A 17,053-nucleotide genomic window follows, 5' to 3' on the forward strand; every position below is an offset into this window, starting at 1 on the left:
TTCAAGCACCAAATGTGTATATCTTCTAACAAGTAACAATTCACTAGCTTTTCCTCAACTTGATTCCTTCACACTTGTGAAAGGTGAACTTCAAATTCATAATATAGATTGTAGTAGGTTATATCGTTAGAACGTTAGAAGTCCTCTTAGGTCATCTGTATATTGAAAAAGAACAGAGTAAGGGAACAGAAGGAAGGTAGGAACATCCACAACAAGCATAAGGAAGACTATTGGACCACAATTGTGCCTATACTGAAAGTTGATACTTCCAAATAACCTTACTAGAATGTGTCTGACTTGCATTACTGCTCGAATCCACTGTAGAAGTCATCGAGATAGAATTCTATTTTATCTCGATGGTAGAAGTTTATTTACATGTCTCCTCTTTGGCCCATAATATAAACTGTAGATATCACCTCTTCGCGGACGATTTTCAAATCTATTTTCATACCAGGATTGAGGAATTTGCTCAGTCCGTTCGACTTTTAAACGAAGATCTTTCTATTATTTCCACCACTGCTTCCCATATGGGTCTCGTTTTAAATACCTCTAAAACACAATCCATCATCATTGGTACTAAAAGATGTTTGAGTAGGGTAAATATACACGACCATGAAATTGTTCTCTGTGGGGAGAATGTTCCCTACTCTTTGAAGGTGAGAAGTCTGGGTTTGATTATAGATGAGACGCTTTCTTGGGATCCTCAGATTACCAGTATAAGCAAAAAGTTTCACCAGAGCCTCCATCAGCTCCGTCTCATGAAGAATTTCCTACCTTTCCAAACACGAAAGACTCTTATCTTCACACTATTGCTCCCTATTTTGGACTATGCTGACGTGGCCTTCATGGGTCTAACGGTAAGCCAGTTGGGTAAACTTTACCGCTTACAGAATGCAGGTATTAAATTCGTGTACAACTTGAGAAAATTTGACCACGTTAGTCAGTTCAGAGATGCTCTCAACCTGCTCCCCATTGCATTGCGTCGTAATTGGCATACTCTGCTTCTGGGCTATAGGGCTTTAAAATGTCGCACGCATTCCATCTTATTTTCACGGCAATATTCGACCTCTCGGAGGCGAGGATCATCATACGAAAGCACTTGGTAATCTCACTTTAAGAATAAACGCTCATTCCACCAATTCTATTCGTAACTGCTTCTCTGTGAGATTCCCTCAACTTTGGAACCGCATCCCCGTGGAGATATCTCATAAGCCTACTTTCAGATCATTCAAAATGAGCCTCAAAAGATACTTAAAACAGACCATCGGTTGAGGTGTTTTTCTAACCTAACCAGGAGGTTGTTGTTTCGTCGATATCTTCCCTCATTTTCCTTTCCAATTCATCCCTCCTTTAACCCTAACAGGTAACACAAACATTATATGTATTTTCTTTTTTCAAATTATGTTTAGTGAACTCATACATGTAATGGAAATGCTGATTTGTAGAGGGTTGGCAGGAAGACATCGCTCAGCGATATGCCCACCCATTGTACATTTTTATACACATTTCTGTTATATATGAATTTGCAATAAAGAGTTCTAATAATAATAATAATAATACATCGATCATTTACCTTTTTTTGATCAGTGACACAATATTTGTAAAAAACGTTTCCATTATTTTTGCATGTTCCATTCTGATTCTTTTTCAAATAATTTGAGATATTTTATGAGATAGTAAAAAAATGATAAAGCATTTTGTAAAATTTGATATTTTTTTATTTCCCATATACAATATTTTGGATATACAATTTGCAGAATTTCTATTTGAAAGACTCACTATGGATTATGAAACCTTACATCTTAATCAAAATCACAATAACACAATTAAATAGTTTTTATCGCAAACTTTTTAAAACATTCTCAGTCTGTTTACATTTTACAGATTCAAAAAATTGATCTAAAGCTTCAATTTTTTTATCGAAAAAATCTGAAACTTTTTTTATTAGAAAAGCTTCTTCTAAATCCAAAATTTCATTGAGAGTCATCATTTCTTCAGGTTTATTTTTTAATACAAATTCACATTCGGTAGAGTGCCTACGGTGTTCATCCCATGGATCGTCGTCTTTTTCCCATCCATCTAGTTGCTTGTCGCAGAAAAAGCATTTAACTAAGTCTGGTTCTGCTGTAGAACCAACAAAAATAAATCCTGCTTCAGCCATCTACAAAACATAATATTTCGTAATTTCTCTAGACTAGTGTTATATGTTGAATCTAATGAATATTTCTGAATAACATTTCTTCTATATTAGTCTTATTATTTACTGAGATGTACAGGCCTTGTTAGCCTTATATGAAATCCATTAGTGCAAGAAAAAATGTTCTTAGGGTCAATTTTTTGAGAATTGTAAGGCTCATCTAAATGCATATGCATTATGACTTTTTTGTAGATTTAGGAAGAATCTCTTGATTACCATGATTGACAACCTATTTTAGGGCAACCAGATTTTCCAAAAAAAAAATTATGAAAGGCGGTTTGAAACTGTTCAGAATGGATAGAATTTGTTGACCGAAGTAAGAAATTGTTATCACCAACTACTTCATCAGCATTGTCTACTTTCATTTACTATTCACTAATATTTGTTGTTCAACTGTAATTGAAAAGAAGATAGGGCGTTGTCGTTCTTTGTTTTATTTCGGCTTACTAAAGGGTTTTCCAATAAGAGTTTCATTTTGATATTAGAAAAATATATTTTTTGAAAACAATGGTAGTTGTTGTCTCGTTATCTTTTTCTTAGAAAAGAGATTCTTGGGCTCGCGACAGCATGTACCCAGGATGTTTATTTCAGTTCATTATCAATTTGAATGCGTTGTTGAAGCGTTCATCATTTCATTTTTAGTATTGGCGTAGTTTTTACTTATCAAATGTCAAAATATGACAACTGCCCAGATAGCGGGCGATTCAAAATGAAACCTTCGGAGAACCCTTTATATGCAATTCTGAAAAGCATCAACTCAGCTACCCTAAGATATAATTGAAGGGATGAAAGAATATTTTGATGGAAACCAAAAATAAGCAATAAATGATAATATACAAAATACCCCAGTAAAATTTTGTCTGCGTCCATAAAAGCCAATACGCCGTTTACTTATATTTATCAGGGTGTTCCTAAATTTATGCGACAAAATTCAGGAGGTGAATATTTGTATGAAATTAAGATGGGTCTTTCCTATAACAAAATTTCCTAAAATGTGGAAGGATTCATAATAAATGCTGTAAATGACAACCTCCAGCCAAAATACATGAATTTAGTATATGTGTCATGGATTGCCATAGCTCTACTGGAATTTTAGAAAAAAAATAAAAACTGAATTTTAGTCATCATCTTTTAAGGGTGATACCTCAGAACGAAGGTGAGGAAATTTTGCTATAAGAAAGACCCATCTTAATTTCATACAAGCATTCACCTCCCAAATTTTGTCGCATGAATTATTTAAACCAGAACAACTTATTCATACAATAAAAAAATAAACTCTTTCTATATAAAAAATAAAAAACTCCTATCATTTATTCCTTACCTTTTTATCATTGCATCGATGCTTTTTTGAAAAAACCCAATTTTTGAAAGTTGCTAATCTCTTACTCTCACATAGGAAGGATAATTGTTCACTCTGTAAATAATTGAAATTATGAATGGTTAATGATTTAACAAAATATCAAATAAACAAATCCAGATCAGAAAAATCTAGGGATATTCTCAAATTAGAAAATATTCTCTGAAATAATTTGCATCAGTTGAAAAATTTTGATATCTATTTATTAAATGTTCGATAGGTAATTAATTTGAGAAATTATTGAAATACAGAAAAAAATTATTGAATTCCTCTTCAGCTATTCATCAACCATACCCTACCCTACTGGAAGCAAATAATTAATCATTATAAAATTTTCTTGCAAGAATTCATTACAAATTTTTAAAAAAATGCCTACACTATTGAAAATTATGAAATTAGTGTACTTTATTGTTATTTTATAAAATGTCACAACCTGAACGACCATGGTTTGTCCCTCCTAATTTTGATCCTAGGTACACACTTGGAAACTGGTGTGAAATTATCCACATTCAGAAGAACAGTTTGAGGCAAAAGTTGAGTGCAAGCAAAAATGGTATATTTATGATTTTCAACATGGAAATTGCTTGTAATTCATAACTTGAATCAAGCAATATAGGTTTTTGATTTTTTTTGACACATTCAGAGAGTGGTTACCACATACTGAAAGCAGAAAGCGAATCTACTTCATTTGAAAAATTTAGGAATTTTGTCTAGAAACTAACCCTCAAATCTCTACAACCAGTCTTTTGAGGCATGAGAAACTATAAGGAGTATATCATTTGATTCAGTTTTCCTCTATTCACCACATACTAAATGCAGAAAACTCATCTCAAAGAGTTATGAATTTTTATCCAGAAACCGTCTCTATCTATAACCATCCTCGGAATGCCTCAAAAATGTTGAAAAACATTAATGAAGATGGGCTGAAGGACCTCGGTCGATTGCCCTTTGATAACTTGTTATCAATAAAGATCAGTTATTATTCATTAATGAAGAAGAAATGAATATTTTGTTTGTATTACTCAATTTAAATAATAAATTACAAGCAATTTTCATGTTGAAAATCATAAATTGTTGATTTATTTGGGAATAAACATATATTTCTTTATTTATATATTCCTTTGTTTGCTTGCACCCTACTTTTAGCTTGGACTGTACTTTTGGATGTAGATAACTTCAAACCAATCGTATGGAAAATGAAATATGTTCAACCACCAATTGAGATTGCTCCACATACTTCCAGTGTGCACTTACTGGACATATTTCAAATATTTTGCACTTCCATATCATACCATTGTTCAATGAGAATTTGGATGAAATCAGAATTTTAATCTATGGATAAAATCCCCTATTCATTTACATCTTATTTCTGGAATGCTATTGTTTTTAGTTATGGTCTTTGACAATAAAAATTAGCTTTCTGAAGAAGATTTCTGTTAATATCAGAATGTGAAACATTTCTCATTTAGTGAATTCAGTTAATAAAGTAACTATAAGTTACTTCTGCAGTAAATTTAAATTTCTGATGATGACAACATTATTCTCAAAACTGCAATAAATGCAAATAAAGATTCTGTAATACTGTGTAGTTACTTCAATATCAGTGTTATATTGAGTACTTGTAAGTTCTGAACATAAGATCCGTGTTTGTGGATTTTCTTGTGTTTAAAATGTCTTCAATTTTAATGGTATAGTTTACACATTTTGGATGATTTTTAGTAGCACTCTCACTTTCCCAGCAACAACCGTTTGCTCAGTTGCACTGACTTGTTCTATGCTAGCCAAAGCAGATCTATTGCTGTTTTGACTCTTCTGAATTCAAACTACCTCATTCAACCCTAAAAAACGATCCTAAAGAAATTTTTCCCAAGTCACAACCACCATAAATAAAAAATCGAATAATTCAATAAGAATTGTAAATTCCATTTTCCAAGAAAGTTTCTACGGTAATACCGTTTCTACTGATAAATACGATATATTTGAAATTTAATCAATATTGACTAGATTCCTGAAATTTTCCATATATCCTTAGGTTTTCCTGACTAGTGTATTAAACACACATATTATATATGTTCATATAGAATGAGCGTCTAACAGTTGAAAAATTTCGTGCTTTTTAGCCGTAATCTAATTAGTTTTTCACCTAACGTTCTTGTCGATGATTTTATATTTCTGGAGTTATAAGATAAGACAAACATCGTGAATTTACAAAAGGAAAACTATTTACCATTGCTCGAAAATTTTGTAGACAACCAACTAGAAAAAAAACTGAATTTCTTCTACATCTATCCAATAGACCACACTAAATACACAAAACAACGACGGTCTACGATTGCGAATAAAAAGTTTCGGATAGTTTTCATAAGTCAAAAATTGAGAAGTATTTTGGCCCCGGTCGTTACTTTTCATCAATGTTATTCTTTGGTTTGAAAATTCAAAAGTGATCATAGAATTCAATTATTATGTAGAGAGAAATTTTTGCTGCTGATTTTGTATTTAGGTTAAATGCAAAAAATTTTGAATGAATGATTAATTTAACGATTGCAGATTCATATGTAATCGAATTATTATCTTTATTTAAATAAAGATTAAAAGACAAATAATATAACGTGACACCTGTCATCTTCAAAAGGACTACACAACCATAAGCCTAATATCAAATTTGATATTAGGTCTGAGTATACAACTAAAAAATATCAAAATTGACTTTCGTTAGTCATCCCACTTTTGTTATTGTGTATTGGACTTAATGAAGTTTTGGGGTTTCACCAAAGATAGGATTTTAGTATAATAAACAGACATAACAAACAGATGCATTATCCACTTCCTTCCACTAATAGGTAATTCAAAAATAAGTAAAATGAATGTTAATTCTTGAATTCAAAATCTTTTTCCAGTAGAATGGTATCTTGCTATTAATCTCTGAAAACAAACAAATTATTAATATTTCATCAAGATGTTATTAGACGCTCGGAATAAATGTTTGTCTGAGAATTCAAGTCTAAGTTTCGATGAAGCTTGCTTGGATGTCATTAATACCCTCAATGAAACAATTTCAATTTATGGTCAGTATACTGAGTGCCACAAGTGTAATTTCCAAAATCTTACAACTCTTAAACCTGGAAATACTACTTCATTACTTTTCAATACTGTTTATCCAACCGAATTATTTTATAGGATAAACAATAATAGTATGGAAAAGTGCAGGTGAGCTTTTGTTGAATTTTAACAACCAAATAATATTAAGATGATTCATTGAATAATTTTTAAAACCTAGTTTAGTATCTACGCAAAATATTTTTAACTACATTAATTTTAAACTAACATTGAAATCCTTGAGAATTTTTATCTGAACATACTAACAATGATTCTCTTAACAAATCTTGAATTGTTTATGAAAAGATAAATTCATGAAAACAACTCTAATTCGTTTCAAATCAAGCAGTATTTGTTTTTTTTTAAGAGTAACCTAATTGTGTGGATAATTATCTTCATATAATTTCTTGTAATTATAAGTAATCATTAATTCGTCTCAAAATAAATAAAACCTTTCCTGTACCCATATAATAATAAATAATTCTGTAAACTTATATTTCAACTATGTATTGATCAAGAACTGATATTTTATTGTTATTGAAAATGATGTGATTGCAAATTATGCATGGAAATGTAGTTAAAATCTTAATGTCTCTTCTTGTGTTTATTTTAAAAACTTAATTCAAAAAAGGATACTAATATGAAAGTCTCTAACAAAACTTATTTATAACATATTGGCGATGATTCTGTAATATGAGTAAAACAAAATAATCAAAAATTATCAATAATTTCCATTATACTATCTTTTAAAGGTTTCAAAAAACATTGTATGAGCATTATAGTTATGGATGGAATATTACGGTTGAATGTGATCCTATTTATATTAAGGAACCAGCGGAAAATTCGTTTCTCCGTAAGTATTACTTTAATTTCACTTCGTTTCTCACTCTTACTTGAAAATTATCTGTAATTTCCAATGTGACGGAGCAGTAAAATTCTCGGTTACTTTATAAAACAAAAAAGACAGCGAACTTTCTATATTGTTTCATTATAAGGAAGGTATATGTATAGTTTATAGAAATTAGAGATATTGATCTAGGGAAAAATTGTTCGCAAGAGGAACTTTTCAAATGACATGAGGTGTTACAATCAAAAGCAATGAAACTTATTGTTTTTTAAAGCGGATTTTTTAAATTCATCATCAATAAAATGTATAGGTGGTCCCAAATTTGTTGTTTAGTAAGTGGATCCCAAAATTCCTTCGAGCTAGAAAAAAATAAATGACACATTTTCGGGCTCAATTTTGGAAAACCTCATAAATTCAAATGTCTTCATGCTATAAGAGAAAATTTAAAAATGGCCTTAAATAAAAAATTCTCATAACTTCTTTATTACTAGTTATATAAACATGAAATAAAAACATTCTACAGGTACTCTTCTCAATAGAATCCATTAGTGTAATGATTTGTTTTTATTGTAGTTGTGAAGATATAATACAAACTTGTGTTTTTTGAATGTAAACCATATAAACTTCTGTTACATATAAAATCACTTGTATTCACTCTTCGAAAATATATAACATGATATGCAAATTTGTCATCAACCTATAAAAATCATCAAAAGTTTCAGTTTCACACGACAAATCAACCAATTGTCTATCTTTGATAATCTGTGAACTCAAGATTAAAATTTTCGGTGGCCATCAAGTGCTCTGGATTTAACTCTGATCGATTTTTCTAACATTTCATATTGATGAATGATATTCTTCAAATGTGACCAAAGGAAAAATCTAACGGTGTTAAATCCGTAAACCTTATTGGCCACCGAATATTTGAATTATCTGAAGTTCACAGATTATCATAGATATGCCATGTGAAACTGAAACTTTTGAGCATTTTAATAGTTCCATAAGAAATTTATATATCATGTTATTATATTTTTGGAAAGGGAAAAATTAAGCGATTTCATTTGTTATAGAAATTGTTATGGTTAAATTAAAAAAAAAATTGTATTATAATTTCAAAACTTATGGCAATAAAAAATAAATTATTGCACCAATGTATTCTACTAAAAAAGTGACTGTGGGAACGTTTTTGTTTTATGTTAATAGCACCAATAATAACAAAGTTATTAGAATTCACGCCATTTTCCAATTTTCTCTAATAGCTTGAGAACAGTTGAATTTATAACTTTTCACCAAATCAATTCTCCTGAAAATCGAGCCAGAAAAAGTGCCATTAATTTTTTTCTAGCTCAAAGGGATTCTGAGTTCCCCTAATTGGACAACAAATTTGGGAAAACCAATACAATAAATTTTCAACTAAATATTTTTTCAACATAATATGTCCAAATTTTCTCTAGAGTTAGATTTTCTGATTTCAGGGAGGTGCTAAAATGGTTTTTCTATTATAATAATTTGCTAAGTTTTAATATTAGAATTAAGAAATTAATATTTGAATACACTTCTTATTGATTTAAATATAAGGATATTTCATTTAATAAACATTAAAAGTTACAGAACTGCTTTATTCAAAAATATTTCATCTGGTATTTCTTGTAGCAATTCTCACTGCGTTTATTGTCCTATTTTGTTTTGGTACACTGTGGTATATGGTGAAATGTATTTACAAAAATTCTGGAAGACTGAGAAGATATTTGAACCTGAGTAATGAAGTGGAGAATGTGAGTTTTTGAAATTATTAAATGAAGATAATTAATTTTGAACTCAATTCATGACAAGCATTTCTGATTCATTTTGAAATATACATACTCTGTGACATCAGAAATGCAAAATACCAAGAAAGCGTTGGAATATTTGACTAAACCTGGCAGAACTAGTTTCAGGCTGTAATTGAATTTCATTCTGAGTATATAATGAAATTATTATTGAACAAAATCTTTCATTCTGAAATATGGCAAATAATTCAAATTAAAACTCATAAAACAAGGTGTAATTGTTTTAAAATTTGGAATTTATTTTTTAGGATCTCGGTGAAACCTCTGGATCCATTCTGATTATGCCAAAAGCTCCAACAATAAAGAAACATCCTAATAGGATAAAATCAATTGACGTTTTTCGGGGACTATGTATTGTAGTAATGATATTCGTTAACTATGGAGGTGGAAAGTATTGGTTTTTCAGTCATTCTATTTGGAATGGTTTGACTTTAGCTGATCTAGTATTCCCTTGGTGAGTACTCTACTCTATCTAATCTATTGACTTCAGAAGGTATTATTTTTAGTTCAAGGGTCTATTTTGGTTTTATTGTTAATTGTTTTTGGAAATATTGTTGAAAAAACATCTGAAGTTTCAACATGAATCATTTGAGAATTCAATACGTTTTCCAGTGAACCCTATTATTCATGTGAAATAATGTTATAACTTTAACATAAACAACATTTTTCGGCAACCGTCCGGGAAGTGCTCACTTCCCGGAAAGTACGTACTTCTCGGACTAGGCCGGAAAAGAATCAAGTTGTTTGTGTCATTGTGAATATCAATATCTTGGTAGGCATATTTTTATTTTAAGCATTTGATCATTACCATAGCAACCGAGAAAACCGCTGACAGTTCATATGTAATTAGTTGTCAACAATTTGCATGTTTTTTTTATCGCAATCGCAATAAAATATGGAAAGCAGCAGCGATTGTGGCAATGAAAAAGTGCCTTGGGAAATTTCCAATATAGCAGCCGCTACTACAGCAAAAATTATTATCATTATTATTATTCTGTTCTGTTTAATTTGAATAAGAATTAAAATGTATATAAAAGAAATGTGTCGCCTCATTGATTTGTTATTCTACAATTCTACACGGTTGCCGAAAAAATATTGTACACAACACGCCCAAAAATGGTTTTTTTGGACTCAGATGTTAACTATACAATATGTTAGAATTTATTGTTTGCACCTGTTTGAATTAATAAATCCTTTTATTATTACATATTAGTATACTCCTTATCTTTCAGGTTCATGTGGATAATGGGAATGTCGCTGGCCATTTCCCTTGAGAAAAAACTTAGACATGCTGTTCCTAGACGTTTATTATTTTTTCTGATTGTGAGAAGATCTTTAATTTTGATTTTGCTGGGTATCGTCATAAATTCTAATCATAATCCGTCGACAGTTGCTGAATTACGTTATCCAGGAGTTTTGCAGCGTTTAGGAATCACATACCTTATCATTGGCTTGATTGAAGTCGCATTCAAAAAGAGAATTGAGGAAGAAGTAAGTACAAATACCAAAGATTTCTTATTCTCAAAAATAAACTTTTGACATTGGTAGAAAACTCATAACTGAAAATGTTTCAATTTTTTTCCAATGGAAAATCAGGTTTATTATTTTTTTATATAGATCAAATGGAATGAAGTAAATTCAAATGGTGAGGAATATCAGTCAACTGTTCCTTGTGACTGATATTCCTCACCATCGAATTAAATCTTCGGAACGATAATTTTATCTGAAATAAATTCAAATGTTTTCTCGAATACTGAGTAACGCTTAATTCAATGTTAAAAAACGAAGAATTAACTCTGACTACTTTCTGAATTGTAGGTCTTTTAGTTTCTTTATACAACTTTATACATAAAGGGTGTTTTTTTCCTAGCTATAGAACTTTAAATTGCAATAAAACAACAATGGATTATTCGATTGACATGAATTTTATTTATCCGCAAGATAATCTTGTGGCATTACATATTAAATATGATTTCTGGCATATGACCGCCATGGCTAGCTCGGATGTCTAATTTTCGATGACTTTTTCCAACATTTGTGGCCGTATATCGGCAATAACACGGCGAATGTTGTCTTCCAAATGGTCAAGGGTTTGTGGCTTATCCGCATAGACCAATGACTTTACATAGCCCCACAGAAAGTAGTCTAGTGGTGTTAAATCACAAGATCTTGGAGGCCAATTCACAGGTCCAAAACGTGAAATTAGGCGGTCACCAAAAGTATCTTTCAATAAATCGATTGTGACATGTTGCGCCGTCTTGTTGGAACCACAGCTCCTGGACATCATGGTTGTTCAATTCAGGAATGAAAAAGTTAGTAATCATGGCTCTATACCGATCACCATTGACTGTAACGTTCTGGCCATCATCGTTTTTAAAGAAGTACGGGCCAACCCATAAAGCGCACCAAACAGTCAGTTTGCTTATGAAAATCGGGAACAACGGCAATCTCATTTTGGGCCCATTCGACGAATCTACGCCTTACTTGATGATCGTTTGGCTTCAATTCTTGCACGAGTTGGATTTTGTAAGCACGCAAACCAAGATCCTTCCGCAAAATCTTCCATAAAGTGGATGGACACAGATCCAATTCCTGTGCTCGATGGCGGATAGACTCATTCGGGTCTTCCTCAATGCTACGCTCTACAGCAGCAATAGCTTCTTCTGTACGCACCGTACGGCGTCTCTGGGGATGCGAGTTATCAATAAGAGTAAACGTGGTGCGAAAACGTTCCATGGTTAATCGAATTAACTGCTCTGATGGACGATTTTGCCGACGATAAAATGGACGTAGTGCGCGATACGTTTTCCGCACAGAACCATTATTTTCGAAATAAAATTGCACTATTTGCAAGCGTTGTTCATGCGTGAGTTTATTCATGATGAATTGCCAAACCAAACTGAGAATAAATCACTTGACAGCTGTTAAATCGGTCGCCATCTTGAACAGTAATGCCAACTTAAAGTTATATACCTAGAAAAAAAAACACCCGTTACATTATATTTGATTTGAATACTCTTTTTTTTTGGAAAGCATGAAATATCTTTTTTTTTAGCAAACATCCCGGTTCAAAGATATCTTACCATTTTGGATGCCTATGTCCCTGATTGTTGTATGCCTTGTGATACATACATGCATCACTTTCTTCGTAAATGTGCCAGGTTGTGGTGAAGGCTATCTCGGACCTGGAGGATTAGATGAGGGTGGTAAATATTTGAATTGTACAGGTGGAGTAGCTGGCTACATTGATAGATACATCTTTGGTGAACACATATATAAAGCACCGATTAAACTCTATGAAACAACGCAGCACTATGATCCTGAAGGTAAGATTTCTAATCAAATCTTGATTTAAAATTTGAATGGCCTTTTTGACAAAATAATTTGGTATATTTCTAAAATTAATTGATTTTAATTTAAAATTTTAACCAAATTTTGTCAAAAATGTAAAGCTTGCAGGACGTGGCATTGTGCTAGCCATAATAATAATAATAATAATGGTCTTTATTTTAAATAAAATAATACATTTCGATAAATATAGCACTTGAAATAAAATAGTGCGAATGCTCACAGCTACCATAGACATCTTCAGAGGTTTCTTTAATGATAAAAGTAATAATCCTTTATTTTCCATCAACTAAAAAATCAGGTATAGAAAAAGACAAATATAAACACTATGTAGAAAAACATGAATGCAGTTACAAAACAAAATATTTAAAAATTTCAAATCAAAGCATAGCTGAGAAAAATTCCTCTATGCTAAAAAAAAATCTTTCCACAACAAGTTTATTGAGTATTCTCCTGAAATGTACGAGATCTTTGATATTTCGTATATCAGCTGGTATCTTGTTATATATTTTTAAACCCGTTTTGAGGAAGAAATTGTTGCTTTTCAAGAGTCGATGTGTAGGTATTTTAAGATCATTTTGGGATCTTGTATCAATCTTGTACCCATTAGAGACAAATCTTTCTTTATTCACATAAAAACAACACTCGACTGACTTTGGGGGTAGGATGTAATAACTCGATGTCAACTGATTTGAGGTTTTTTGTCCGGATGCAGTATTTATTCTTTATCCATTAGATGAGGTGGGAATAGGTCGTTTCTGGCCTGTTTAATTCCAGCTCTAAGGTATAATTTTCATACAATTTTTAATTTCTCACAATCTACTTCATCTATACTTTTTTTCTGACCTTTTAGAGGTTATAACATAACCTTTATTATTTTTGTAATAATAATAATGATTTCAGGTATATTATGTGATATCTAACTATTTAATAACGAAATTTATTACAGGACTTTTAGGAATTCTAACTTCCTTATTCATTGTGTATATGGGTGTACAAGCTGGACGAATTTTGAATATTTACGCAACAGTCAAGGATAAAGTTATTAGATGGCTTGTTTGGGGAGCTGTTACGGTAAGGATTATTGTCTATGAAAATGAGCTTAATCAATATAAATTAATATTATTTTTTAGCTCATACTTGGTCTTATTCTTTGTGGTTTTAAAGAAAATGACGGGCTGATTCCAGTAAACAAAAAACTATGGTCTCTTTCCTTTGTACTCATCCTTTCCGGACTAGCGTTTTTCCTGCAAACATTTTTATTTTTGGTTGTAGATATCTACAGAAAATGGGGCGGCAGGCCTCTGTTTTACCCAGGAATGAACTCTCTATTTTTATATATTGGCCATGAACTTTTTAAAAATACTTTCCCATTTGGGTGGAAACCTGTAATTTCTACCCATGGTACATTTTTATTCATGAATTTATGGGGCACCTTCCTATGGGTAGCCATATCTATCTTTCTATATAAACATAACATATTCTTTTCTATTTAGATTTAGTAAAGAAAAATATATCTTAAATATCACGAAATATATTGTAATGAATAATGAATATTATGACCAAAATCAGCATAAATGTGGTGATATTCATTATTTTGATACTATTGTTTTAACATTCAATTGACTTGATACTTTGTAGCTAACATTGGTCATTTTTCATTATTCTTAACTATTATTGCTGTTATTCAAATTTCATATTATTCGAATACTTATATATTCTAGACTGAATTTAGGTTATGCTTAGAGCCAAATTTGTTGAGATTTTATTTTATGTATTTTTCAAAGAATTGAACTATTTAATAAATATTGTTATAAATCATGCTTGGTATCTTATTCCACCTTCTGTTACAGCTTTAGGGAAGCGTTCTCAGTCCTCTAAAGAGATTGTTGTGTTTCATGCTGGGAATACTGACGGAATCATCAGTATGACTCTAAGTGTTCCCTGCTATATACACCTAGCACATCCACCGCGGAGCGTGGTGACTGCCATAGAGAACAGTTGGGTTTTGTTCCAAGCGGTGCCGTTCTTTCGAGAGATGCGCAGCTCTAGACGCTCTCAGGCTAGCAAAGAGTCAGTACAAAGTTATTAATTGGTCGCTAATCCAACTCACTTATTTCTCCAAAAAATTAGTCTCAATCATCTCAATTTCCCTGATCTTCATTTGCGTCAAAAAAGTTACGATTCCGTTTCCACTGAATAATTTCATAATTATATATTTTGTTGCTCTGTTCTTATCACAATTTTTGAATGGTTAACGTATACTTACGTATCGTCGGCTAAGAGTGTAAATCTGCTATGTCCATAATGAACAATTTCACAGGAGACCTAAAAAACCGTACAGTAAGTGTTATAATAATAATAAGAGAGTTTATTCATGAAAATACATTCAATAGAGTTTATTGAATGTATTTTCATGAATAAACTCTTTTATTATTATTATTATAACACTTACTGTACGGTTTTTTTGGTCTTCTTTAAAATTGTTCATTATGGACATAGCAGATTTACACTCTTAGCCGACGATATTACAATTTTCCTCCTTGGTTTATAAGAGGGTGAAAGCTTGAATTTTATTAGGATCATTTGAATTTCAATTCATCAAAATTTATTTCGCAGTTTGTGATTAATTTATAGCCATCTATGTATCAATTATAAGGATGTTAATTATAGAGGGCAAAATAGCACAAGGAAAGCAATTCAAAGGTTAGCCTTTGTTTGCACTGGAGCTATGAGAACGTACCCAACTAGGGCATTGGAGATCATCACAGATCTCACACCTCTTCATCTAGTGATAGAGAGAGTGGTCTATGAGGCCACTCTAAGACTATCTAGGGAAGGTACCGGCAATGAGGGAATTAGGAATAAGAGAGCCTGGTCCTCCTTGACTAATTATATACCATCAGCGAACCTTCCCAGTGATGGGATGATAAAGAAAATTAGCATCGAAAAAACATTCATTACGATACCAAGTAGAAAAGAGGATTGGGAAAAGGAGTCCACAATCCCAGTTCTTAAAAAAAATACCATCAAATGGTATACAAACGGTTCCAAAACCACGACGGGGACTGGGGATGGCACCAAATGCTCAATATCGCTAGGTCACTGTCTAAGTGTCTTTCAGGCAGAGATACTTGCAATAGAAAGATGTGTAGAAAATAGAAATTAACATAGCAAGAAACTATAGGAAATGTGACATAGCGATACATTCCGATAGTCAGGCTGCAATTAAAGCACTGAGCTCACATATCATCGGTTCTAAGATGGTATTGGAGTGCCGAAGAAACCTTAATGAAATAGGTAAGAATAACAGTTTCTTTTTAGTCTGAGTTCCCAGCCACTCGGGAATCAGAGGGAATGAGGAGGCCAACACATCCCAGAACCTTTCTGTGGCGCAGACAAATGTACCTACAAGAAAGAGTAGGAAAAGGAGAACAACTGAAAGAGAAACACTCTGGCGGAATCTTCCTGGTTTGGATCACTACAAAAAGTTTCTTCGAAACTTTGACTCTACAAGATCCAAGAAGTATATGGATCTTAGTAAGAATATGCTACACCTCCTCACTGGATTCCTCACAGGGCATTGGGCGCTTTCAGCAGAAAGATCGGTAGCGTAAGTAGCTCCGCTACTGATAGGTATCAGTTTGGTAACGTTGATTTTCTCTGCTGGACGGGTTGCTCCTTTTTTTGACTGTCAGTTCCGTGGTTCCTTCTTGAAGGTTATGTTATGATTAAAAATAACTTTTTCGGCAACCGTCCGGGAAGTGCTCACTTCCCGGACGCTTTTTCTCTGAGAAAGCAGCATTTCCCGGCCTAGTCCGGAAAGTACGTACTTCCCGGACTAGGCCGGAAAAGAATCATAGAATCCATAACAACCGAGATAACGGCTGACAGTTCATATGAAATTATTTGTCAAAAATTTGCTTTTTTTTATAGCAATCGCAATAAAATATGGAAAGCAGCAGCGATAGTGTTATTTTACATGGTTGCCGAAAAAATATTGTACGCAACACGCCCGAAAATGGTTTTTTTGGACTCACAGACTTCCAGGACTCGCTTACGCTCGTCCTGGAATTTTGTCTATTCGTCCAAAAAAACCCTATTTTCCGGACTTGTTACGTAAATTACTATTCTGTTATATTATAGATTTTAATTTCTAAGTTTGCTTTCGCCCTTCGATACTATTACTCTTTTATTGCAGCACCCATAGATGATAAGGCAACACATTGATCATGGATTTGAGAGTTATTCCATTCATTTTTGATGACGACGAAAACATAAATATAATACACTAATTGGACCTGTTCTAGAGTTGGCTGAGCCTTTGCCTAATTTGGAAAGTTAAAATAGAGCATTTATTCCAAAAAATGAAAATTTTT

The 17,053-nt window shown here is 32.2% G+C and overlaps 2 protein-coding genes across 3 annotated transcripts; one reads left to right on the forward strand and one right to left on the reverse strand.

Moving 5' to 3' along the window:
* Positions 1 to 1,700: 1,700 nt before the first annotated feature.
* Positions 1,701 to 5,965, reverse strand: LOC123672828 (baculoviral IAP repeat-containing protein 5). The gene is made up of 3 exons (XM_045607138.1): positions 5,782 to 5,965; positions 3,519 to 3,611; positions 1,701 to 2,161 (listed from the first exon to the last, which is right to left on the reverse strand). The coding sequence occupies exons 1-3, from the start codon at positions 5,782 to 5,784 to the stop codon at positions 1,838 to 1,840; spliced, it is 420 nt and encodes a 139-aa protein (XP_045463094.1). The 5' UTR covers positions 5,785 to 5,965; the 3' UTR covers positions 1,701 to 1,837.
* A 268-nt stretch (positions 5,966 to 6,233) lies between these two features.
* On the forward strand, positions 6,234 to 14,495 carry LOC123672827 (heparan-alpha-glucosaminide N-acetyltransferase-like). Of its 2 annotated transcripts, none has more exons than XM_045607136.1 (9): positions 6,234 to 6,394; positions 6,452 to 6,761; positions 7,403 to 7,503; positions 9,151 to 9,272; positions 9,575 to 9,780; positions 10,559 to 10,817; positions 12,382 to 12,652; positions 13,624 to 13,748; positions 13,808 to 14,495. In XM_045607136.1, the coding sequence occupies exons 2-9, from the start codon at positions 6,511 to 6,513 to the stop codon at positions 14,168 to 14,170; spliced, it is 1,698 nt and encodes a 565-aa protein (XP_045463092.1). In that variant the 5' UTR covers positions 6,234 to 6,394; positions 6,452 to 6,510; the 3' UTR covers positions 14,171 to 14,495. The 2 variants fall into 2 exon arrangements, with proteins under 2 accessions (XP_045463092.1, XP_045463093.1); XM_045607137.1 differs by having other exon boundaries at positions 6,237 to 6,394; positions 6,455 to 6,761.
* The last annotated feature ends 2,558 nt before the right edge of the window (positions 14,496 to 17,053 follow it).

This window comes from Harmonia axyridis, chromosome 2, assembly GCF_914767665.1.
Source record: "Harmonia axyridis chromosome 2, icHarAxyr1.1, whole genome shotgun sequence".
In the NCBI taxonomy this organism is placed as follows: Eukaryota; Metazoa; Arthropoda; class Insecta; order Coleoptera; family Coccinellidae; genus Harmonia; species Harmonia axyridis.